At 42.8% G+C, this 26,891-nt stretch overlaps 1 protein-coding gene across 2 annotated transcripts; it reads right to left on the reverse strand.

The window, feature by feature from the left end:
• Positions 1–273: 273 nt before the first annotated feature.
• On the reverse strand, positions 274–24,342 carry MAPK14 (mitogen-activated protein kinase 14). Of its 2 annotated transcripts, none has more exons than XM_040085381.2 (12): positions 23,906–24,342; positions 17,093–17,222; positions 14,907–14,965; positions 14,426–14,537; positions 13,877–13,906; positions 13,423–13,470; positions 12,864–12,978; positions 11,967–12,038; positions 4,463–4,542; positions 3,876–3,954; positions 3,422–3,595; positions 274–2,661 (listed from the first exon to the last, which is right to left on the reverse strand). In XM_040085381.2, exons 1-12 carry the CDS (start codon positions 24,019–24,021, stop codon positions 2,594–2,596), a joined length of 1,083 nt encoding a protein of 360 aa, XP_039941315.1. In that variant the 5' UTR covers positions 24,022–24,342; the 3' UTR covers positions 274–2,593. The 2 variants fall into 2 exon arrangements, with proteins under 2 accessions (XP_039941315.1, XP_039941313.1); XM_040085379.2 differs by lacking the exon at positions 4,463–4,542 and adding an exon at positions 6,507–6,586.
• Positions 24,343–26,891: the final 2,549 nt, after the last annotated feature.

The raw sequence follows: 26,891 nt of genomic DNA on the forward strand, positions 1-26,891 counted from the left end.
GCTGCCCTGCACTGGACACAAAAGCTTGGGGGCGTGGTGGTTTCTGTGTCCAGTACTCATGGTCTAACTCAAGTTATTTTTGTAGCATAGAATTCACTTGGGACAAACACAGACAAGAAGCCCCACGGCAGCAGAGTCATCCACCAAGGCATGGCCTTGTCCCCTCCCTGCCCTCACACCCAGGATCCCCCAGAGCACAGCAGGGAAATTCACACCATGCTAAAACTCAACACTTCAGTCCAAAAGGTTTCCAAGTACCAGCAGTGCAGTAAATCTGAAAAATAGATTTTATTTTTAACCAGTGGTATTGTGACATCTTATCTGGCATAACCAATTACAGCAAAATCCATGGATAGAAACAAAATAGCAGATCTCTGCTTTTGGGTGCAGCGTCCTGCCCAGGCAGCTGAGCACAGCTGGGCACTGGCAGCAGGGAGTTTGTGCCCCAGGGACTCCCAGAGAGGACAGACTCCAATGAACCATTCCCACTCACACACACAGACACACCCACACACACAACACCGATAGTTTTTTAAAAATCTTTAGCAATATTTCCGCATGAAATCACACTGTAGCATCTACACATAAAATGGCTGATAAAAATAATCTTGCTGTAGGTTTACATAGTATATCTACATTTTCACTTGAATACCCAGACTGCTGGCCCAGCAGAAAAGGGAGGGTTTTTGTCTTGATTTTGTTGGGCTGTGGAGAGTTTTATCCTAGAGCACAACAGAGCTGCTCTCTTCATCTCAGCCCACACCTTTATTGAACATTTGGCCTGAAGAGATCGCTGGGAAGTAGCCTGGGAAGAATCAATGGCTTTGTCATCCACGTCCCATCCCTTTGTGCTGCCTCTTCAAACATCGGGCAAAAACACTACAAAAACACTCTCTGCCCCACAGGTAACAATACAAAATACTGCAAAAGCCTTTCTCCTCACATACACGGGTACATTGCCCACACAGGATGCCTGCACCAAATTAAAAACCTAAAACTGTTTCTTCCAGAAGCCCTAAAATTGGGCTCCTGAGCTCCCCAGCTACAGATGGAGCACACAAACATGCTGAGAAACCTCCCTCCTGCCAGTCTCTAACTCTGGGCACTTCACTCATGCAGAGTCCTGGAAAATACAAAATATTTGAACCATGTTTGTATTCAAACATTCTCCCTTCTCATGTTTCCTCGGGCAGAGATCAACCTGCTAAGAAATAGCCAAGAAGCTCTTATGTGAGAGGATAAAAAAACCTTCTAGCAAATGTTAGTTTTATGTATATAAATATTTGTATTTATAGATATAGACAGTGAAAGGGTGATTTGTGTGTTTATGCATGCTTATTTCTTTGCTTTGGATTTTGGGAAAAAAAATCTTCTCAGGAAATAACTTAAGTTCTGGCACAAGATACTATAGCCATTTCTTTAAAGAACATTTTTTACACTTGATCTCACAAGAAACCTTTCAGCCCAAGCTCTCCTCTGCAGAGAGAAGGTCAGAACAAAGAAAAAGGTGCATGTTTCTGTGTTGTTGGACATGACATCCTTCCCTCGTTGAACCTCTAGGATGGCAGGTATTTCACAAGGAGCTGCAGCACGGGAGGAAGGGTGCTGTGATTTTCTGGCACTGCCTGAGGTACTCGGTAAACATTTCACTGACGATTGACCAGCCCCCAGTGCCATCCCCAAAAATTAAGGACAAAAATCAAGCAGCTCTACATGCACATACAGCTACAACATGCAAAAACACACCACCTTGTAGGGAACAGAATAATACACAAATGTGTGGCTAGCAAGGATCTTCCCCAGCCTCTGGCTCCTGGGAGATAATGCTGAGAAGCCTCAGAACAAGAGGAAAAGAGAAAAACACAGGAATATCCAATCCAGGGGTTGAAGTTGTTGCCTCAAAGTTACTTCCCAATTACACTGAGTTCATGCCTGGCCACCTGGGAGCCTTCACCCTCAAGAACAGTGGGTCAGATTTCCAGCCCAGACTTCCTTTTCCCTCTCCCCCCATTCATTTAAGGCACAAACAATATTTACAGTTTCAAAACAACATCTTTTTGTGTTCCAAGAATCAGACACTGGAAGGCCTCCACACTCTGCCGTACCAGGAAGATCTGGATGCAAATCAGACACCTGGCAGTGAACACGGACATCCCCCAACCCCACCTTCAGTCCTGAAGAAAACAGAGGACTCTCTAAACCTATCAATCAACTTCCATTCTTTTTGAGGTTACTCAGTTGTAGGAGAATTGATAAATGGCAATGATTGCAACCAAACCTATAACTGCCACCTTCCCCACGTCACCCCAGCAGTGCAGACTGGTGGTGCAGTGTTACTCTGGAAGAACTAAGTGCAGTCAGAACAGGTCTCCAGAGGCTCGCCCCAGGCTGTACACAGAATACAAGAGCATGCAGCATGTTTACACAGACTCAGCTTCCTTCCCTCCCCCCTCCCTCCCCAGTTCAACACACACAAAACCCCTCCACTAAGGAGAATATTGTTGTGATGAGGCACTTGAACGATTATTGGAGAGTCCCTATGAAAAGGCCTTCCCTTCACAGTGAAGTGGGACAAACAGAAGAGAGCAGTTTCTCAGGACTCCATCTCCTCTTGGTCAAGCGGGGGTGGCACAAAGCTGATTACTTCATCGTAAGTCAGGCCTGGGGGACAAGTGGGACAAAAACTTAGCAGCAGGACATTGACAGCACTACCAGACACACCTTCATGCAAGAAAACCTGCAACAATCTCAAATGTTCTAACACTATTTCAAACAAAAAGTATTTAATTAAGGCAAAAAAGAACGGTGACATTGCTCTCAGAGACCAACATACACAATAAAAGATACTTCCAGAGCACTGAGGAGATGTAAGTTTGAAAACAAAGATGTGTTTGTGTGCTCACAGTAGTAATTAGTTACCAGGGACTATGCTAAATATGCACACAACACGTGGTAGATTCACTTAGTGTAACAACAGGATCAACAGGATCCCCTCGTTTTTATCACTTTCTTCTGTGCCTCTAACCATGGCTAACCTGAACCTCAGCTGATGGGATGGAGAGAAAACTGAGGGGACTCCTCAAGGTCTGAGAGGGGCAGCTCCAACCTCTGCTCTCTGTGAGCATGACAGGACCCAGGGAAGGGCTGGAGCTGTGTCAGGGGTGTTTAGGTTGGAGATCAGGGAAAGGTTCTTCCTCCAGAGAGTGATGGGCACAGCCCCGAGGCTGCCAGAGCTCCAGGATTGTTTGGACAATGCTCTCAGGGATGCACGGGGTGGGACTCTGGGGCTGTACAGGACCCCTATGCAGAGCCAGGAGTTGGACTCCATGATCCCTGTGGGTCTCTTCCCACTCAGGATATTCCATGATTCCACAACCACAAGAGAAGCTGATTGTCTCTCACCCCCCTCCCCCAGACTCACTTTTCCATTCTTCAATCTCAAGTTCTCTGCTTTCAAAGGACTGGTCATAGGGGTCAGCCACGGGTTCATCATCGGGGTCGTGGTACTGGGCGAAGTAGGCGTGGGCCAGCGCCTCTGCGGCCGTGATGCGTTTGTCCGTGTCCAGGACCAGCATCTTCTCCAGCAAGTCCACTGCTGCAAGAGCACCAGGCAGAGAGGATTTCTCACATGAGCTGTGTGACTCTTAGGAGCTTTACATTTCAGAGCAAAGCCCAACATCAACGAGGAATCTGAAGTCTCTCAGGACCCACCCATCGTTCACCATTTTCTTCCTCTTACACCCTTGGCCCATGCGTCCTTCACAAAAAAATCCCTGTTCTGCACTACTCCTGCAGCCAGAACAAAGCTTTGGGAATCTTTGTGTCCCAGGACACGCTAGCTTCAGTTTCAGGAAAATTTAATAAACAGCTCTTACCCAGGGGATTGGCACCAATAAACACGTTTTCAAAGTTCATTTTTGGCATGTAAGACAAAGACTGGATGTAGTTTCTTGCCTGTGGAAATAAACGCTCTGTTGAAGTATCAGACAATATCCAGCCAGCAAGACCAAGTACTTTTCAACCATCCTGAAGCACTGGTTATTATGGTCTGTCTCCTTGCTTACTCTGACACTAAAGCACATCAGCGTTATCCTGTCCCAGCTAAGGCACTCAAGACAGTAGAGGAAGAGCTGACATTATTCACGGTAAAGTAAGACTGGAAAGCGGAGAGGTGCAGGAAGAGCTGACTCCCTGGTGTCCAGCAAGGCTGGGTGCAGCCTGCTGTCCTTTGCTGAGCTGCACAACACAGCACACAATGCAAAACCAACTCCCAGCCAGGCTCAGCCGAGTCTCACACGCCTGTGGTTGAGCAGGCACTGCCCACATCTCATCTTCATTTAGTACAAAAATCTTGCAGAAGTGCAGGTAGTTAATTGCCCACCCCATGCCACATGCAAGCACTGAATTCACACTCTGAGTGAAGCCTTGCCCTGCAAACCCCCTTCCTCTGCTCAGATCTCACCTCGTGGCTGGGCATCCTGTTAATGAGATATGCAGGGGGCGTTCCCGTCAGACGCATGATCTGCTGAAGCTGGTTAATATCTTAAGTGCCTCGTCAAGGGCTTTGTTAAACACAGTGCAAAAACCATTTCAAACAGAAAACAGTCGCATACAAAAGCATCTCTTCTGCAAACCACAAGGCAAAAGCCATACAGGCAGGGTCCACTAATTTTTTCAACTACCTGTGAAATGTTCAGCAATTACACGAGTGAACACTTAAAGCAACGGAGAATCACTGCTCAGCTGGTAACTGCCAGTACAGAAAGTATTTCTGTCCAGTGGAAGTAGCATTACACTCCAACAAGGTTGTGTTCACATCTCCCAGCAGTTTTAAGACATCAAGGCAGACGTTTCCTTTGGCTGAGGCTATTCCACAACATTTTCCCTGGGCTTTGCAGCTATACACAGCTCCAGGAAAATGAACGAAAATTAAAACAGAAACTGTACCCTCTGCACTGGTTACCAGCTTTTTTTTCTCTTGCTGCATGGAAAGTGCTTAAGTCTCTTGTGGTGCAAAGTGAAACTGGCTCACAACTGACACCTTCTGAAGAGCTTTGAGTGCCCTTGTGGGCTGGGTGACAGAAGGCATTAAATGCAAAATTAGCAAAACATTAGCACTGCATAAAACAGAGTTAGCAGGTATCAGTGAACAGGGAAAGTGAGAGTAAGTAAAGCAATGCAGCAGAAAACCAGAATTTGTTATAGTGACACACGCAAAACCATCAAACACTTAAGAGTTTTGCTTTCCCTGTACAATGGAAAAGGAGCAGAAACAGTATTTTACTGCCTTTTTTTAAACAGATTTGTTTCAGACCCGGATAAGAGCAATAATTATTTTTATTGTGCAATAATGTTTAAAAAAAAAGATCCACTTCAACTCACACACACAAATTAATCTTCTGCTTAATTTAGTCAACCTTCCATCTTATGTCTCTTGCTAATCCCCTGTACTTCAAATACCAGAGTAGCCTTAAGGTCAGTTCATAGGGCAACCAAATTAATCTGGGTTATTCAGCTCTAACCTCTCCAAAGGTGGAACATCCCAGGGCTTTTTACACTGGTGAGATATTGAGCAAGGTGACCAATTTATCCCAATTTTCACTGCACCTCCCTTCAGCAGGTGCTACTCAAGGTTAATCTCACATTTGTATTTACAGTCACTGTTACAAGAACATTAAGCTACAGCACAACATAATCTTCTCACCACTTTCCACAGCTCTGAGCCTCTGCTGCACCTCACAAACAGCAGTGACCTCAGTGCTCACTGTGCATTCACCTGCTAATCCCTGGCTCTGATTTATTCACTCCACCTTCAGGAACAGGTAGAATTAAAGGCCATTTCACACTGTCTTTGCACGAATTCACAATTCAAGGTACAGCACAGCAAGTGGCTCCAAATGGAGGTCACCCCCCCAAAGTGGACTGCAGGAAAGCTTTTTGCTGCTCCCTGGTAAAAGGAGCAGCACAAGAGCAGAGCAGACTCTGCTGAGTGCCCTGGAACAGCTGCTACACAAAGGCACCTAAAAGGCATTTTCTGCTACAAAACCAAAGATACGGCAGCAGCAGCGTCTCAGAAATTAATCACACTACAGAAGGGACTGTTTGTGTTTAGAGGATAACACACCTGCTCCTATTTAGAATGATCCCTGGGTATGCAATCTGGAGAGATAACAACTGAGACAAGCCTCAAGCTCTTAGCTGTGAAAAACACTTCCCCAGTAACACCTGATGATACAATAGATCACAAAGCATAAACCCACAAACTGGGAGAAAAGTCACGAAGCAGTAAAATGAGAATATGAAAGGATGAAATCATACCATGGGCAGAGGTAAGAGGAATAAAGATCAGATACACAAAGCATAAGAACTTAAAGCCATCCAGGATTACAAAGGAAGAAAACAAAAAATAAATCCCAACACATTCTACAGATAAGACTACAGGAGAACAACACACAAACTCGGGACTTCTTAAAGGGCAGATATTACAATCAAAGTGTAAAACTCACAGACTCTGAGGAGATTTTCTTCAAAAGCTCAGGCCCTGGGGTTCCAACGAGTCTCAAAATGAGCTTCAACTGATCAATATCTAATGATGGACCATAAAGGAAAATGCTGGGAGAAATCAAAATGAAAAGCGCAACACATCACCCTATTAATGTTGAAAATTAATTCCTGCCAAGGCCTTGACTGAAAAGCTATTTTAGGCAAACCATATTCATTCCTCTTGTTTACAACTGAATATAACTGAGCGCGCTCTGTACCAGATTAAACATCTTGTCTACAGATACCCTACATGCATTGAATTGGGCACTGCATCCTGAACTATTTGGGAGCAGAAATCTTTCTCCCCACTGGCAAAGGCTGAATTTCCACGCTCCCTTCACCCCTCAGGCCCCACAGCAAACTGCAGTTAGCAGGATTAGGTTGCATTAGTTGACAGCTGAAGTAAAGCAGAAGGCTGGAAAGGGTAGGCACTCATATTAAGAAGAAAGTCAAGGCTTTTTGTGAACACTTTCCAAGCTCATTCAGCCACTTCTAAAGCTCGGGAGGTGAGGGAATGATTGGACCCTGCAGCATCACTTCATCATGGGCACACCCTGCCCAGGGCCAGGCAGCTGACACAGGGTCCTGCCCTGGCACCTCCTGGGGACCACCAGGGCAAGGGGATCAAAGCACCTGAACATCCCTTCTGCCCTCCAGATCTGCGGGAGCAGCAGGGAGAAACACAACAGGGGCTCAGGTTTAACACATCTCTGCGGAAAGCTCTCAGGGTGGAACACTGCAGATGGAAAGAATGTTTTAGCAGGAACACAGCTCCCTCAGGTCAGCCTGAGCTGTCCCCTTTAACAAGGCCCAGGTGACAAAACACACACCTGAGGGGGGAAAGTCCAGCAAAGACGCTGTTTTATGTCTAAATCTTAAGACACTGAGACACAAAGTATCCTTTTAAAAAACATCAATGCATAATCTTTTTCCCTGAATTATCCTCCACTGGGATTTCAGAATGTCTGTAATGTTTATATTTGCCTTTAAAACGACACCAGTGCAGTTACACAATTTTTTTTTAGACAATCTTGTTTTCTGGGATCAATGCCTTCTTGATGGTTGAAGATACAGCTGCAGATCCTTCTTAGAGTATCTTTTAATTTGACTACTACAAGAACTTAAAAAAATTGTCACCTGTTTAAAAAAACCCTAGAAAACAACTCAGAGGTCCTGTAATACTGGCAAACTGCATGAAGGAGATAACCAGTGCTCTGATGAAGCCTTAATCTCATGAGGCAAACTTTGGTCTAAAGTTTTATCTATCAAATTAATTTAGAGCCCTAGAATTAGCACTTTGTCAGAACAGCTGAATTAATTTTTCACTTGGGAAGTTACTTGGCAAACTTCTAGCTACCCAAAATCTAAGAGTAAACCCAATATCTAGTTGGATTTAGCACAGCTGAATCGCCAACTCTGAACAGTCAATGCTTAAAATGAGATCAGAATATCCACTGCTGTAGGAGAATTAGCAAAGGGCACTCTACTAACCACAGCTAGCTCATTTAAATAAGGTTTTTTTCAGAGCTATTTAAAAGTCCTTACTTCTTTCACTTATTCTTGTGCAAACAGCAGTTGAAGTGCAAATTTTAGAGAGCTAACATGTCACAGCTCAGTTTAAATATTTAAGTAATTTAAAGGCATTTAAAAGCCTGTGCACTGATTTGCCAACAGTATTGCTGCCCTGGTTGCTAGTGGAAGATACTTCTCAGATAAATTAGAAAAAAAACACAGAATATGGAACTGGCACTGCCAAAACCCAACCCTGCTTCTGGTTTTAGTCCTGCCATCTACAACCTGCTGAACTGCAGCATTCTTTAACTACAGGGCCCATCACATCCCAGGGAAATGAGCCACAAGCAATTAAAGACAGGAGAGAGATTTAGTAAATACAAAGCAGAAGAAAAACACCACATGTGCATGGCGAAGGAAAGCACAGCATGCAAACCCCAAGTGCCATCTTCAAGGTACTCCCAAGGACTGATGAGGGATTCTAAAATTCAGAAAATAACCTGCTATCACCACCGGCAGCAAATCTCACAAGATTGCAGGAGCTTATGCAGGCAAAGCCAAGTTCCAAGTTGTTTTAGTTGCCACCACAAGCAAGAATAGGATTTATTAGAAGAATATATAATTTCAGACTTGTTAGTTATCATGGAAGTTTCGTAATACTGAATGAAAATAGTAATAAAAACACTCTTCCAGAGTTTAAGGGAACACAATCAACTTAAAACATACAAAAAGGCTAAACCAGTACAAGAAAAATCTAGGTATTCTTCTTTTTACTTTATACGATTTTAGGCAAGTCAACTTTTCTACTTGTATGCATCATTCACATTAAAAGAGCTGTAAAAATGTAATATATGTGTTTAACAGAAACTGATCTTGGCATCAGGCAGATACAACACCACCAACAAGAAAGCCTCAGCCAAGCCTCCCATGCACAGAGTATGTTGAGCTGGGAGGAACCCACAAGGATCAGAGTCCAATGCCTGAAGGACTCTTGATTTTCATCACCTCATTTTTTGGTCTCTGACTTCTCTCCCACAATCTTGATCACCTTCTCCATCTCCTGGTAGAGATTTTACCAGTTATTAGAAATCCATCTTTCATCCAAATGCTTCTACCCATAGGAATATTCAATTTCCTTACATGCAGTTGTAAATTAGAAGTACTTCAGCAATCCTGCAGAGCTAAGCCCAAATTAACCACGGGTTTTTTTTCTAAGAGTATCTCAGTTCTTGCTTTAAGACAGTAACAGCTGTGTTTAGAATCTCTACATATTCAGAAGTTTAGATTCAACATTTATTTATGAGAGGCATAATCACCACAGACAGCATTGAAGATCACAATTTCAGAGTCCAACTTTATTACTTACCTGATTAAATGAACTTACAGCTTACCTGTACTGAACAGGTGAATCCCAGGCTGTGCAAAGAAATGTGTGATGGACTGTAAACAACATCACAGCGTTTCTGCCAAATCCTTGGTGAAAGGGATCAACACTTCAAACTAGAGAACCATCTGAGCAGGGGGATGATCATCCTGAGAAACCACTACACATTCTGTCACTCTAATTTTGGAAATGTAAGGCTACACAGTCGAGAAAATCTACATCTTGAGACCAAAAAGCAAGAACTACTTCAAATTTTCAGTTGTCAAACAGGAGCAGTTTCCAGCAACACAAAGTCACGTTGCCTCCAATGGCACGGGGAATTTTCTAGAACTGCAGTGGATTTGGCTATACCACATCCTTGGCTACTGGACACAAGGCAAACATAACTTGAATTCTTCATGTTAATATTAATTCCGAAGTCAGTAAGCCAGCAATTGTACAGTGACACTACAGGAACAACAAGGGCCTCTGCCAATCTGTGGGTACAATGAAATTATTAAGAGCCCAGAACTACCCAACCTGGAAAACCCTTTCAACTCTCCCCTAAAATAATGCACACATAAAGTTTTCAAAGAGCCTTCCAAGACAGGAAGAAACCAGAACTGACTTATCTGAATTCTGCTTATTGTCTTCAGATGTCAGCAAAACCGGAGTGAAAGCTGCCAGCCCTTTCCAACACTTGGTTCCATGCACAAACAACATTCAGAACCAACCCTGCTCCCCCTTTTAGTTCTAAACTCATGATCAAAAAGCACAATAAAGTGGGGAACCACACAGAAAGACTGAAGAATTACAGTACTACAAAGTTTTGTCTAAGATACGAAAAGATTGGGTCTGTTTTACTTAAATCTAAGCAACTCAGAACAGAAAGAGTATTTAATTAAAAAGCATTACTGCCATTTGCAAAAGAAATTAAGCATTTAAAGTAAATCATCACAAGCATCTGCTGGGAGACATAAATTAGAGAAGTACCTTATTATGATAAAGCAAACAAATTAGAACCTAGAAGTAAAGTTCATTTAGCATTGCTGATGTCAGTGGCTTTAATTTACAGCTAAAAACAGAGTTGGAGAAAAAACTTCTCGGACTTGGAAGAATCACCATTTTCAATTCATAAAACCACAAAATAAATCAAAATTGTGCAGCATTTCTTACACATTGCAAATCCTGTTAAAATATTTTAGTTGCAAGCATCAAGTTCTTTAAAATCTGAAGTGTCATTGGTGCTAGGGTCAAATAATGGCAACAGCTTAAAGGCTTTTGCTTTGTTTGAATGAACAATTCTTGGTATCTCAGTTTTTCTTAAAAGAAACAAAACAAAAACAATCTGTCCAAACCAACCTACACACGCTGAATCAACAGATAAAAATATACCAGCTTTTGTTTAATTCAGTTTCTGTCTCTGACAACAGAAAAATACAGCAGCTATGACTACACAGTACAGTATAACACATTCAACATATTTAGAGAGAAATGATGAGATGGAGTCAAGCAGAAAAAGAGGAGTGGATAAGTTAAAGCACACTGAAAAGGGAGGTGACACTGAAAGCTGGAATGAAAGCTTCTCCTCAGGAAGGAGTTTTAGAACCCAGATGCTTTCTGAAGGTAAATTAAACAGAAATCAGCAATCCCAACACCTGCTTTCTTTTCATCAAATGCTAACATACTTGAATTAACTGACAAAAGTACTAACACATTAACAAAAGTTATTAAAATGAACAAAGTGGTAGAAATAACAAACTTTGGTAAAAGGTGGGCAATGTAATTTTCTCTGGCAAATGAAAGCCCAACTTCTAGGCAATGAAAAATCTTGCCAGTAGTAAATTCCACCCCAATCTTGTATGGCTGAACAACAAATTGAAGTGCAACAATTTGCATCAAGTCTCACTTCCAATTTCCTGAGGAAAATATGACCAAACCTCAAAGTCCTCTCCAGTTTGCCAAAGTGTCCTACCCAGTCCACTTTGATGAGGCAAAAAAAAATATTTGGGAAAGGTCTTATTCAAGGTTGATTTTTCACATCAGTACAAGCACACTGTGAAAGAAGGTTCAGTCTGTTTACAATCAAGCATGGAAATGGAACCTAAACATTTCTGAGCAATTTTAATGAGAACCTTGGCACTAAAGAATCTGCAAACCCACTGCTTTCACAGCCAGGATACCTCCAGGATAAAAAGAAGAGAGGCCAGAAGGAAATCACATTTGCAAGAAACCTGAAGCATGAGAGGACTCTTGGCAGACATCCACGCAAGTATTAGCTAGAAACTCAACTAATAAATTTAAATAAATTTAAAGGAAAGCAACAGAAACAAAGAGTATGTAAATCTAGTGATGACAATAGACAGTAAAGAGGAACAGATGTGCAGCAAAATCAAGAACTCACCTCCTTGTACTGTGAGTAAAAGAAGCCATTAATTTAAAAGGAAACAAAAGTCCATAACTAAAGCCAGAACTTATTTTCTTGTCAATTACGTGAAAGTGAAGATCTAATTTCAATTTCAAAAAAGAAATTGCTTTCAAAGGATACGGTCTGTTCCAGGGAACAATGTTCTTCCAGTCAACAGTTCGGCCATAATGCATCCCACTGACCAAATATCAACTGAACAAAATAAAACAGAAAACAAAACATGATGCATAAAAATACAGTCTGAGCAGAACCATCCCATCCAACCAGTGCAAACAACTCCAACCTTCAACAGTCTCATGGCACTGAAACCATCTGAAATACATTGCAAGAACTGATACTGCTCTGTGTCATCTAAAACCAGAACAAATAACAGAATCCAAGATCAGACAACTCTTCCTTCCAGAGCTGGGGAGGAATCTAAACCATCAAAGATGAAAAAACCTGTCCAAGACACTGAGGAATGGATTTGCCTTACATAAATGCTACCCAAACAGTCACCAACTGTTGCACTGAAGATACAAGACAAGCCCATACATGGGCAAGAGGGGAAAATCCCCACAAGGTACTGAGAGATGAAATTGGGGTAGCGCATCGTTTTCTTTGGTGCTCTCCTGTACAAGAACTATTCTCAGATTTTTCTTCTCCATGCCTGATCTGCAGGTTCAGAAACTGTGAGGTAGATAAATCTGTGAAGAAGTGGCTAACAGGATAGGGAAGGATGGGAAGATTTATCCACTTTTTATCATTTCTTCACACTACAGCTCCTGACACATTCCAGTCACTTATTTAAAAAAAAAAAAACCTCTGCTAGGAAAAGCAAGGGGTAAGTGCTGACAATATTTTGCTGAATGCATTTTCAAAGGTTGAAATATCAACTCTGAAACACAATTACCAGGAGTGCCAACTTACACAACCAAATGAACGGGGAGCACCTGCAAGGACCGCCTCTTTTTTTCCCCCCTCACAATTCAGAAATTTGACAAAACAGAGAATTCTTGTGCTGGCTGAAGGCATTACCTGTCTGGTTGTAGTGCATCCAGTTCAGCATGATCTCAGGAGCCCTGTACCACCGGGTGGCCACGTACCCGGTCATCTCATCATCCGTGTGCCGGGCCAGCCCGAAATCCAGGATCTACAAACACAAAACACCAACCACTGCAGGGCAACAGAGCTCACTACCCAGCACAAACAACCAGGCAATCACTGAACTGGGGACAGCAGAGGTGGGAGAGCTGCAAAAACAGATTATGAAACCAAATTTCACAACCTGTGAAAAGACGCTAGGCTAAAACAGCGTAGGACTTGACAATCAGAATTATGTCTGGGTATCTTGTCTCCAAACCAAGTAAACACAAACTAAAGCTGTTAACTCTGCACTTTTACGATGATTCACTAAAAACACAGGACCAGATAAAAAAACCCACATCCTTTCGACTCTACAGCTGGGAAACACATTATTACTTTTCTGTGAAAGTATTTTCAAAAGGAATTGTTTTGAAACTTGAGTTGCAAGGGACATCCACATGGCACTCACTCAAATCTCAGTCAAACCAATCAGATTTTTTAGCTACATTACCTTTAGCTCACAGTCTTCATTAACAGCAAGGTTACTAGGTTTCAAATCCTAAAAAAATAAACATCAGCGTTAACAGTGGAATATGTGTTGTTTCAGAAGTAGATAAAATTGTAAATGGAGATAAAAATACAGATTCTAACTGAGTGCAAATACTAACTTTGGATAAATTATTTTACCACAGAGTCAGAAATCTCTCCTGTGGTTCTCAGAGGTGTCACATATAACATAAAATGCATAAAGGCAACACCGGTGCTGCATATTTGCAATTAACAGAAAAGCTAATCCACAAAGGAAAATTATGGATCTTGACAACCACTTCCCCTGTTCAATCTTTTTACTACTTAACCAAAATAATTCTCAGAAAATTCTCTCTTGTTGCTAGATTGTAAAAGTCCATGCTTCACCTTTTAAAGACAGCTTCACTACAGGAAACAATCTTAGAATGAATACTCACCCTGTGTATTATGTCAGCTGAATGGATGTACTGTAAAATAAGATGACAAAATTTATGTAACAGTCCAAGCAGCCACCTCCTCATCTCTCCCCTAGAAAATACTGCCCTACCCCAGCCCACACAATTCAGGTGCCCCAGCCTGTCTGCAGAAGGAACCAGCTCTGAGTCTGTGGGTTCCACCAGGTGGGTGTTCCAGTCTGCCTCTCCTTAGGAACACCCAGGAGTGCTGCCACCCGAGTGGAACAACACAAGTAAACAAAACTGAAGAAATGGAAAATTCACAGCCACAGCAGTCCAGAGGGCATCACAGTTCATCATTTCCAGACTCTGCCCATAGGAACACATAAAGATGATAGGTAACTTTACTGATGCGGAGCTCCAGAGAGGCAGAAGTGATAGAACAATAATAAAATGTTATACTACAATACTTTAGGGAAGTTACAGAAGCCCCCTATGCACTCATCTGAATCTCTGAGGATGTAACATTCACGAGAAGTTCCACCTCCCCATGGTGAGCTGTCCCCAGTCTGGGAGGACAGGGACACTCACCTTCAGGCCCCGAAGGATCTGGTAAATGAGAAACTGCACGTGGTCATCAGTGAGCTTCTGGCATTTCACAATGTTGTTCAGGTCTGCTCCCATGAGATGTGTCACCAAGTATCTGTGAACAAAAGCAAACACGTGGCCTATGAAGCAATCTCTTGAATAGGATTAGGATAAAAATTCCCTATAAATCTCCAGTAGCAGAGCTGACTGTCCCCAAAGCACGTTGTTCAATGAAACATAGATCGTGACACTTTAAATAATGTTGCAAATTAGTACAGTGTTCCCAACAGCACTGGGCAGTAAACTACAGCAAGTGAACAATCCTGACAAGTCCAATAGCTTGGGATATGCTATAGCTTTGTGCTGGAATTCAGCATTATTTGTGAGTGATGGCAGACAAAGAGAAAAATACTTCTGTCATAACCGGGGAGGCATAAAGAGATACAAAAGACATTTTGTTGCAATCTTCAGAGAAGTTACCTACACATCATTGAATTCTTCTAGTGATTTGGCAGGGGTGAACACGTCCAACAAGCCAATCACCTAAAAAGAAAACAGTGAAGAGAAAAGCTGTGAAATATATTTATAGCATACTATGATACAGTTACTAAGAGCCTTTGTGGCACTGAAGTATTTATTGCAGTAGATGTTTCATTTCCATCTGTTCGGTGTTGTGCTTTATGCAAGATAACGAGGCCTCCTGGAACTTGAAAACCCGATGCAGACACACGTGAGAGCTCTGCAGCTCCATTTACTTGCTCAAATCATCATGAACTAGATACAGGTTATAAAAAACACCTTATGTCTAAGGCCCTCAAACCACCACTTCTTCCACATTTGCTGGTGTGTTCTGTGCCACATAAAACCAAATGTTTTCTTTTTCAAAACTGAGATCTGAGTAGTCAAGAACTAATATGCCTGCCTGAACCAGCTCTGATCATCTCTGCATCTGCAGGATTTTTAAATCACAACTTAGATAAACTTCCCACAGATAAATGAAGGTATGATGAAAAATATATATAATATATATATATCTGTAAAAATGACTTAACTTCCTTTTATACTTTAAAGATACATAGGCTCTTTGCAATGCCAAACAAAAAATACTAATGAATCTCAGGCAGTTGTAGACACAAACTAATTTTCATTGTTTAACCTTATTAGCTTTTTGTGTGTGTGTGTGTCAATAGATAAAGCTTTCTTGTTTAAAGAATATCTCTGGTAAGAGAAAAGGTCCAAAAAGAAACTCCCGAGTACTACTGGGTTTTTTACAAGGGCATGTTATGATAGGACAAGGGGCAATGGCCTTCCACTGAGAAAGGGTAGATTTACACCAGATATTAGGAAGAAATTCTCCCCTGCGAGGGTGGAGAGGCCCTGGAATGGACTCCCAGAGCAGCTGTGGCTGCCCCAGGCCTGGAAGTGTCCCAGGCCAGGCTGGATGGGACTGGAAGCAACCTGGTCCAGTGGAAGGTATCCCTGCCATGGCAGGGGATAGAACTGGATTATCTTAAGGACTTCCAATCCTCAGCATTTGATATTTCTATGGATATTAGGCAGGATCAGAAGTTACCTCTACTGCTGAGACAGTGGTATCACACAGGAGGAATTATTGACGGTAATGCACACATGCAACACAAGTTCCAGGGATGTGAGCCACACTAAAAACATCAAGATGATTTATGGGATACCAGCTGCTGACTGCAGTGGTCAGAAACCACACCACACCACCATTCCTGCCACAGCAGAAGTTCTGACCAGATCAGCCAAGGAGATCCTTACAATCAGCCTATGCTTGCTGGCTTTTTGTGCTAGGTAACCATCCTGGCTTTGCTCAGCTCATGTCCAAAGAGTATTTCCCTTCTGCCAAGCCAGAGTTCGTTGAGACAAAAGAAACCAAGAGCCTTCTTTCCTTCTTGACAGCTCTGCCAAGAGCTGGTTATGAGAATTTCTGCTCCACTGCACACAGAATTTGCTCCAAACATCATGCAGTATCAATATGTTGGCATGTTAATGTCACACACAGAGGAAACTGGTCAGGCAACTGTCTACTGTACCAAATGGAAGCTTTATCAAAAACCAGTTCAATATCACATTTGCCACATTCTAGTTTGTTTCCTTGATGATGATTTAAGTGGATGCCTTGTATCAACAGCCATCTAATTTCCACCCCTTCATCACCACCCCTTTTTTTCCTTCCTATTTTACCCACAGGAATCTAATGAATGTCTGCCTCATAACTTTCTGACACAAGCAAGCCAAAAAAGAAATTATTAAAAATCCTTCAGAAGACACTAAAAACAAACTTTGGGATTTTCTTTCTTTAAATAAATGCTTAACATAACAAAAACTGCAGTTTACTACAACAAGTAACCAGGAGAATGTGACACAACCTGTGGCTTAAATCCTGAAGAACTTGCTAAATAGTAATTTTGAGATTTTTCTAGAAAATATTAAGATTTTTTTTACATAAAATTGGTTATTGTGGGGTTTTTTGGGGTTGGTTTTATTACTGTGCATGACATTCTACAGCTCAAATACCTTGGACTACTGCAAGCTTTGCATTCAGCATTAGGAAAGAAACACATGCACCAAGATATTTCAAAGCAATCCTGATGGATGCTCAGTCCAGCTTCAGCAAAGCATTTCATACCGTCTCCCTGCACTCACATTTTCATGTTTCATGTGCTTGAGCAGCCGCAGCTCCCGGTAGGTCCTCTTGGCGTGGATGATGGACTGGAAGGGCCGGGACAGCTTCTTCACCGCCACTCGCAAACCAGTCTTTGTGTCAAAGGCAGAACTGCAGCAGGGAGCAACCAAACCATCAAAATGAACTTTTAATGAATGCCTTCAAATCCACACTTACTCACTGAGTTACAGGCAACACCATTTCTCCAATGGAAATGATTTCTAGGTGTGCTGGTCCATAACCTGCACGCCACCCAAAATCCCCACATTTTTACACAACTGTTGGTTTCTGCAGAAAATGTTTAAAAGGTGAACCTTTTCCACACAGTAAAGGGGAATCTTGCAGTATAAAAGATAAATGTTTATGACTTTGCTGCCTGAAGTGCTCTTAAATATAATTATGCACTAAAACTCTGGAGAGAAGAGTACTTGTAAATACCATCACTGCTCCTAAACATACTTCCAAACACCACACTCAATCACAAAATGCTATGCTCAAAATACTACTTTCATGGTTTAAATCAATACAAAAATCCAAGACTTGTGCCTAATAAAACCAGTTATGACTGTTGTTAATGGTAAGTGAAGCTGAAATTAAATTTCTTTGAGAAATCCCATCCAATCACCAAGAGTTCTGTTATGCAAAAGAGAATGTGAATAAATAGCCAAATCTTGTCCCTTTAGCAGAAACCTTGGACATACAAATAGTATTTTTTCTTAAGAATCCATGAGAACTTATTTAATCCTACTCAGTAAGTATATATATACACACACACACATATATATATAGTACAGTAAAATTATATTTTAAGTAATTCCTCATGCAACTTATAAAGCTCTGGTCTGTCCAAAAGGAAGGAGGAGGAGAAAAAGAGGATGTGAAATCAACACTTGACTCAAGACAAAAAATATGGGGAAAGTATGGAGCATAAAGAGTCATACAAGGACAATACAGGTTGATCTTCCTGCTGTATTTATGATTCAGGTGAACTCCTCATTCCATTTAAAAGTGAGTATGCACTAGTTCTTGATAAACATCAAGCAAAAAGGAACGCTACATATTCATAAAGGTAAAGTGTGAAATATAAAGCTCAACTAACAAAGCTCAAAACCAATCACAAGAGCAGTCCTAGAATAAACCCACAACTGCATATGCAAACCACAACACCCACCCCACAAACGAGCTATTTGAAATAAATGCAGCTGTCATTTACTTTTTAAGCAACCACCAAGAATTAGCCTGCAAAAAGACTCCTTATCTTAAAATTGCCCAGTTTCCAAGGCATTTGGTAAGTGAAGTTTATGAGAAATAGAAAACACAACACCAGCACCCTTCTGTGAGCAGTGACCCTTCCCGCAGGCCCTGGCAGGGAATGGAAAAACGCTCTGTGCAGTGGAAGAAGAGCATCTCCCTTTCTATAAAGGGCATCCAGACAGTGGAAAGAGCTCTGGAAAACACACAGGAGTACACCAGGTCACAGGAGCAGCAGCCTGCCAGAGCTGAGTTACTCTGGCTGGATCACACTGGCTCAAAAAACACCCATTAGCAACTACCTCCACACACAAGTTATCATTTACACCTCAGCCTGGCAGACAAAAGAAGCCATCAAGCACTCGTTTTTTAACCTTGATTTCACATTTTCAAGTTTTCACACATCGCTAGAAAAAAAAAATTAAAAAAAAAAATCAATATTTAAGCAGCAACAGTTCATGAAATTTAGAATTCTTTTTTTTTTTTTTCCGGCCTCGGGTAAAATTCACCATCTTGCAATACACAAATATCCCTAGTTCAGCCTGAAATTACTTGCCAGCATTTTACTGACACGTAAGGTGTTTCCTAGGACTTAGAGCAAAAATAAGAGTAGTTATCATCATTCAGCACATGCTGTTATAAATTAGTCATGGATCTTAAAACATTTCAGGTACAAAATGCAGCAAATACCAGCAACTCTTTCATCTTGCAAAGAAGAGGCTCCCCTGCATCTCAAATCTGCACAGCTTCAGAGTCAAATTTATCTTTTGGTTTCCAAGATTTTGAGATTTCAGAGCCACCGGACATAAGGTGAGCTATTTCAGGATTCAGATGAAATTCAATTTCACTTTTTGTTTTTAAATTACATTTTTTGGGGGTCATATCAAGTCACTGTGCTGTTGTAGTAGCTGTACAACCTCCAAGGGAATTGCAGACAGCAGTACTGGTTAAACAGCACAATGCACAAGCCCAGGAAAGAAAATTCTATATAACTGCACATTCACAATCTAGACTTAAAGTCAGAACACAAAGTCTGGTCATATTTGAGGCCTAAAGACTATTTCCCCACAGATAAAATCATGCTGAGTAATTTTCTGCCAATACAGATAATTGGCTAATGGTTCCTGCAGAGCTACAGAACAGCTGTCAGCTGGAGAACATTTTAAAGAACACTAAGCTGCCTTTCATCACAGACTTAAAACAGCTGCATTACACTGATCATATTCCAGCTAAAGAAGCCCAATTAGGAAAAAAATTGCATGATCCACAGTTTTAAATCCATTTTAAAAACAAGATCAGCACAAATTTAGAATTTATCACACTTGTTTTTAACCTCTTATACAGCACTGTGCTATGGCAAATGAACTGCATCCACCTCACCCTAAGCGAGCTAAAATTACAATTCTGATCTAACCTGAATTGAATCCAGGAGGTAGAAGAAAACAATTATTTTAGAGAACCTACCCACTGACAGTAACATTTGAAGCAGACTGAGGAAATACAGTATGCACAAAGTTACCTATGAGCACAATTTATTTAAATATTAGATAATCAGAATGTTAATTTCTGTGCAAAGGCTATTTTGCTAAATATATGCTGCTCATTGCTAGTGCCTCTGCAAATAACCCAAGCTAACTGAATCTCCTTAGTGCTACCTCTGAAGTTAATTTATGCACTCTTAATCACTCAGAAAAACACCTGACAGTTTATTACTGACTGCAGTCACTTCTGTACCTGCACTTCGGTCGTCACCCTCCCAACACACCATAAAAGTTGCAAATATTCTCCTGTGCTAGATTAGCTTCTGCTCCTAAGAAAGGAGCAATAAATATTTCCCTACAGGAGAGATGTGCTCTCACTAATTTCCCTTCCTAATATACCAAGTTCCCCTACAGTCCAAACTCCTTGCCAGCACTTTCAGAGCTCAGCTCACAGCTTTTCTGTGTCTGCCCTTCTCCTACTCAACTCCCCCTTCCTCACACATCTTCTGCCAATCCTTCCTGTGTGGCTGCTTCATCCCACTCACTTTTACAGCTCTGCTCCTACCACTCCTCACAGATCCACCACACCTTGCTGGAGGAGCAGGCGCCTGTCCCTCCAAGCACACCAGGATTTGGAGGCACTGGCACACTTTGATAAAGGATTAGAAAAAAATCCACGAATGAGCTGTTTCTACAAAGGTGACATTTAGGGTTATTTAATTTCCTCTGGAATCTAATGTCTTAAAATTTCTCAAATCTCTAATGTTTCACTGGGAATTCTCTTGGGAATCCAAGAAATTCAGACTCCAGTGTTAGTGCAACTGTGGGTTGAAACTGGAAGAAATCACAGGTTCTGGAGGGGTGTATCACCTGACAGTCTACCAAAAAAAAAAAAAAAAATCTTATGCAAGATTTTGAGGAAGAGTAAGTCTTGGCTGTTCAATCCTTTCCAAATTAAATAAGGCAATAGAGATAGCCTGCAAAGCAATTAAACCAAGTCCCCTATTTTACAAAGGCATCAATACAACAAAGAACAGCTGCTAAAAATATAACAAGTAAACCAAGAATATACTGAATGTACTTCACAGCCTTTTAGAAATTGATGGCAAAAACTGTGAAAACACCATTTTGCTTAGCTCAGAGCTGGCTGAACTGATGCCAGGAGTCCAGACTTCCCTCCAGCACACGCAAGAAATGAAGCAATCCTCCAACTGAAGTGAGTCACCAATCAATCCCATCTCTGTTCTGCAACTTCCCACTGCAAGATGTTGAATTGTCTAGGCCCCTCTCCTCCTTACATGAAATATTCCAAATGCATCTATCAGGAACCTTTTTCTTTTTTTTTTTTAATGCAGACCTGGTTACAAAAGCATGCAAAAGACTGTGTTGTATAAATACACAAAATGTTGCACGAATGAATGAAACAGCATTTCATACAATAGATGCCACAGCAATTGTGACTTAGGAAGAATCAACCTGAGGATATGTGTAGATTTTCCTCAAAGCTTTGGAACTCAATCGCTATTTGTATCTCCAACACTTCCAGGTTTTAAAAAATGGATCCTGAAAAATGCCCGAGCCTCATTCTTCCAACACTGCACATCACCCTCCAGAAAACACTGCAATATTTGCTCTCAGTGCAGGCAGTGTCTCAGGCTGCCTGCAGAAAATGCCTCTCCCTCCAGCCAGTGACTCCTCAACAGTCAGGTTTGTGGATTAGGGAGTTCCAAGGCATTCTCACAGCACATTCAAAGCAGCCTACAATAGCTCCATAGTCTAAGTGACTCATCTGGCAGCTTAATGCCTTCTTTTTTATTCATTTTCCCCTCCACTTTCTGGAGATTCCTCATTTTCAAATGCATCGTTTTGACAACTTAAACAACAGAGCATTTGATTACATTTGAATATATTAACGCAGTGAACATACATGAAAATATATTTACCATTTTAGGGATTGTTAAAACACCACTGTGTACTATCCCAGCAGGCATACAGCAAACTCCAAATGCAACTAGGTAGCTTTTTACTGGAGAGAAAAACCTCTGAAGGGACAGAGAGCAGAACAAGTCCTTGCAGGAATACCCTAAGTAATACCTATCACCACTCACAGCTTAATAGACTTCCATAAATATGCAAAGGTTTTTTTGTTTTCTTGAATTCTTCAATTCTGACATATTTTCCATATCACTCTATCTCTTCTGAAAACTATTTTTAGAAGAACATACAGGAAGCCATTAACATGGACTGTAAAAAGACACTGTGCCACATGTCTGAAATTGCTTCCAATACAAAATTGTTTCGCTTGGCCTGAACAAAGTTGCACAATCTTTGAAAGTTTTGACACAGCAAAACAGGAAATTCATGATGCAAACTCTTTAGTTACTGGTTGAAAACAAACTTTGCAAGTATTACATGTACAGTGGAGATTGTAGGGAGGGGGAAAAGAAAATAGGAGTGGGATACATGATGTAGGATCAACCTTAAAATACAAAGGACAAGGCACCAAGCAAATTAATTTCCCATTACATTTCAGGAGTTGCATAACTCTGTGACACTTACAGAGGTATTTATCAGCTGTGTCAACAAGGTCCTTCTTTCACCAAAAGAAACCTGTCTATTCCCTTCCAATCAAAATCATTCTATAATTATATTTAAAAAAAGAAAAACAAAAACACACCTCAGCAAGTATACTGGTTATTCTTGCTACAAAATTGACTAGACTGGTGTACTTTTATGAAATGAAAGCCTCTGCACACTTCAATCACAGCATTTTTAAAAATGCATGTTATTTAAGCTCAACTTACCAACAATTTTATAACAGGTTAAGAACAGCTGGGTATTTCATTGAAACTACAGCACATGCAAAGCAACTTCTTTTCTTCACTAGCAGAACGCAGCATGCGCCCCTCCTTATAATAAAATTGATATCCATAATGTAAATTTGCATACTATGTTAATAAAAACATGCATGCCTGCTCGAACACAACAGCAAAGCAGCTTGGTAATTGTGCACCCATATTTCAAAATTCTGCTCACACTTTGACAGAACCAAAGAACACAGAATAAAATCCAGAATGCTCATGTGGAAGATGTTCCTTAATCAAAGGCAGCAGTAATTGGTGAACACTCCACTGAATGACTGCTAAAGTCTAGAGGCAAACTGATTCAAACACTACCTTGTCTTTAAGCTTAAGCAAAGCATGCAGCTCCATTTATGTGTAATGATCCACCGCACCTCAGCAGAGAAGCTACAAATTAAGGACGTATTGTATCTCACGCACGTAGCCTGGTTTGTTCCTACTAGGCAAGTATTAAAAATTATCTCTTCAAGCTCCCTGTATTTCTGCAGGTCTCGTATCAGGACTTTACTCTCCCAGGGAGCACATACTGCAGTAATTTTATAGCAATAAAACGATTCTTCCTGTATTCATCTATTATTGCCAAGAAAACATCCGTGCTTGTAAATCCACTGTAACAACTCAGGGATACAAAAACAGCCCTCACAGCATTCTCTCTACTTCTTGCCTATCAACAAGTTCCAGATAAAAATACAATTGCCTCAAATATTATCTATCCTTCAGGTCCAAAAAGAATCTGGGACGAGAGCTGCCAAGCACTCAGCTCCGCAAAGCTATGGGGGGGCTTTACCAGGCTCCATCCCTCTGCACTCCCCACCTACTAACTGCAAGAAATCACAATGAAATATGTCCATATGAGATCATTCGGGGCGGAGGGAGGCCGGGAACGACACATTATTATCTTCCCCTGCAAAAATGCTTCAGAGCCACCTGCCATGTGGTGCAATCCCCGACGCATTCCAAAGACGAGACTGCGGCTTCCCGGCAGCACAGCGCGTAAAGCAGGGAAGAAAAATGTCTCTTGCAGGAGGCTGGTGAAGAACTGGGGGACAGGAATCCCCGGGGCACAGAGGAGCCCCGCTGGCCGCGGTGCCCACCCCGCACGGATCCTGCCGCGGGTCCCTGCAGGGCAGAGGGGCCGCGGGGCGGGGCAGCGACCTAACGCGACCTCCCCCGCACTGCCCCGTCCCCTCCCGGCACTCACCAGACGGAGCCGTAGGCCCCGGAGCCGACCGGGGAGAGGTTCTGGTAGCGCTCGGGCACCTCCCACACCGTCTTGTTCAGCTCCTGCCGGTAGAACTTGGGCCGCTCCTGAGACATCTCGGTTGCGGAGCCCGCCCCGCCCGGCCCGGCGGGAGGGGGAGGCTCTGCCCGCGGCTGCAACAGCACCGCCGCCGCCACTACCTACTTCTCCTCCTCCTGCAGCTGCTGCAGCAGCAGCGACTTCTTCCTTCCTTCCTTCCTTCCTTCTTTCGCTCCCTCCCCTCAGCGCTCCCGGGCGGGGGCAGCCCCCAGCAGCGACGCCCCCGCAGCCGCCGCCGGCCCCTCACGCCCCGCCCCGCGCCGCCGCTGCCCCCCCCTCCCACAGGCACGGGGGGGCGAAGCCGAGCGCTGCCCTGTCACCGCCTTCCCCCGCCGCTCTCCCTCCTTTCTCTTCCTCCCCGGGCTGTGCCACGAGGGGCGGGATGACCCCGTGAGGCGCGCCCGGTGGTCGTGCGGCCAGCGGCGAGCGAGGCGGGGGCGCCGGCGTGCGGGGCGGGGACACGCTCCCGCCGCAGGTGGGACGGCGCAGGCGACGCCGCAGCCACCGCCTCCGCCCCTCACGCCCCGCCCCGAGCCGCAGAGCCCGGGCGGCGCACCCGAGCCCCGACCCCGTACACCCCCGCACAGCCCCGGGCGCTTGCCGCGGGCACCGACCCCGCTGTCCGCGCACAGCCCGAGCGCGGAGCCCGGTCCCCGCGGGCGGCACAGCCCGGCGCCTGCTCGGGGCCGCGCTCGCGAGAGCTCCGGGCCCAGGGCACCGATGCCCCAATATGGAGCCCGCGCGGCGGCGTCTCGCGAGAGCGGCGCTGAGGGCGGCGGGGCCCGAGCGCGTCCCGCCTTCCCCTCAGCGAGCGCCTCGCTCCTCCTTGGGCTGCTCTGGCAGCGGAAAAAAAAAATACATATATACATATACATATATATATATATATATGTTTATATATATGTTTATATATATATAAGAAAGCTTAGCTAGGGCAGCACAGCGTGAGTAACAGCCTGTCCCGGTGTATCTCAGCTTTAGTGCTCCTGAAGCTTTGCAAGCTGGTATGAATTGTTCCTGTAAACTTTCCAAAGGATGTTTTGTTCCCTTCCAGGGGTGTCGAGTCAGGGGTGTTGGGGAGAGCTAAGCTCCCGCTGCACAGATTTCCCAGCGTCCTGATCGTTCTGTGTGGTTTTTGAGAATAAGCTGCTTCTCAATACTTCTCAAGAGGCCTTGCAATATCAAAGATACAGATGTGTTTGCTTTCAAATGCATGCATAAGTCTCAAGTCATTAAGTGCAGTAGTTTAAGCGAATTTTGGAATGGAACCCATGGTGTCTTCAGCAGGTAGTAAGTACAAAATATCACAGCAAATAATTAATGTTACGGATTTATTTGTGTTCACAACCACTTAGCTTTTGATCTCAAGCTTTAGAAAGGTGAATTGTTAGCAATTCAGTGCAAGACAGACACATTCTGAACGGGTTATGGAAGCTTGCTTTTAAAACATTTGGCTTCCCGTATCAAAACCCTTCTTTTTTCCTATACAAAGTGGCACCCTGTCCTATGGTGCTGCAAGTCATTGAAGCCCACGGGAGTAAACACTTAAAAGTTACCACTGCTTGCACTGATAAAGTGAATACTTCTTGGTGTGTTAGGGTTCTTAACACCTTTAATTCACAGATTCTTTTGCTTCCTGTTAGTTTTGCTTGTTGTATGACTTTGCCTTGAAAAAGGTGATTGTGCTCAAAGATGTCAGACACACCTTGCTCTCTCTGTTTGGAGTGACTGGGGCATGTGTATGTGTACAAGATAATAAATATAACGCTGGAGTCCCTGCTGTGGTATCAGAGGAAACAGGTCTCAGTGATGGTGGGTTTGTTTCTTTGGTTTAGTTTGGTTTGACTACGAATATTGCAGTTTTCTTTCTGAATCTCTGGATTCAGTCTGGACTCTCAATGGTTATGACTTTGTCTGCTCTGCTAAGTCCTCCTGTGAGAGTAAACATAGAATCTCTTATTCATCCTTTATTTGGGCTTTGTTTCAGTGTGTACTGAAACTTAAACTGTTGTTTTGAGACCGTGACGGGGCTTGAGACTCCCGACTGAGCCACTGGGTGAGGTTCTCCAAGGTGTGGTGAGCTAATCTATCAGCCTGCTGCTGCCAAAAGGGACAGGACCACACAGGGAAAGGAAAGCAGGGGAGCCAGCCTTCTTTTTCTGGATAACCAGCTCTTTCATCAGCTTAGCCATGTGTGGTACTGAAGCCTGAAACTACGCGTCTTGTCCAACTTACACTGCTGTAAAGGAATTTTCTGGTGATAACTGCAGGCAAACAGAGCTGTAGTTTGAGTTGCCGTTGTGTTTTCTAGTTTCAGTAACCATGAAGACTTGGTGACAAGGTTACTTTCTATAATAGTGAGATCCTTTACATTGTGCAAAAGCCTTCTGTTCCACCACTGTCTTTTTATATATTGAAAAGTGTAAGAGGGAGATTGGATGAAATTCTGGAGTCAGAGAAACAAAATCACTTGATGGTAAGGGTTGAATTGTGTATATTTAGGACACGTGATGCAGAGTTAAGAGTCTGTCCACCCAAAATTGCGTGATGCAATAAAATACGTTTTGCCCAGAATTCAAAGGGAAAATTTTGCTAATATTACTGGAAACTTTATCATTGCACTCGATGTTTAATGATAAAATCTCTTTTATTTCTTCCTCCAGCTCGTTGTTTAAGAAAAATGTCTGCCTTGCTTCCTCGTGATCTTTTCCCTGTTTCTTTGCCACTTCCCTGTTTCATGCGTTTTCTCTGTTCCCCATTTTGTATCCACTTGTCAGCAGAGCCACGCTTGACAGTGAAATTATGGGGAGGGACACACATCTATAATGTGAATGGGCGTCCCCACAGTCACTGTTCACAGTTCAAGGATGCCAGAAGCCTCACTCAT

This window comes from Hirundo rustica, chromosome 24 (assembly GCF_015227805.2).
Source record: "Hirundo rustica isolate bHirRus1 chromosome 24, bHirRus1.pri.v3, whole genome shotgun sequence".
NCBI lineage: Eukaryota > Metazoa > Chordata > Aves > Passeriformes > Hirundinidae > Hirundo > Hirundo rustica.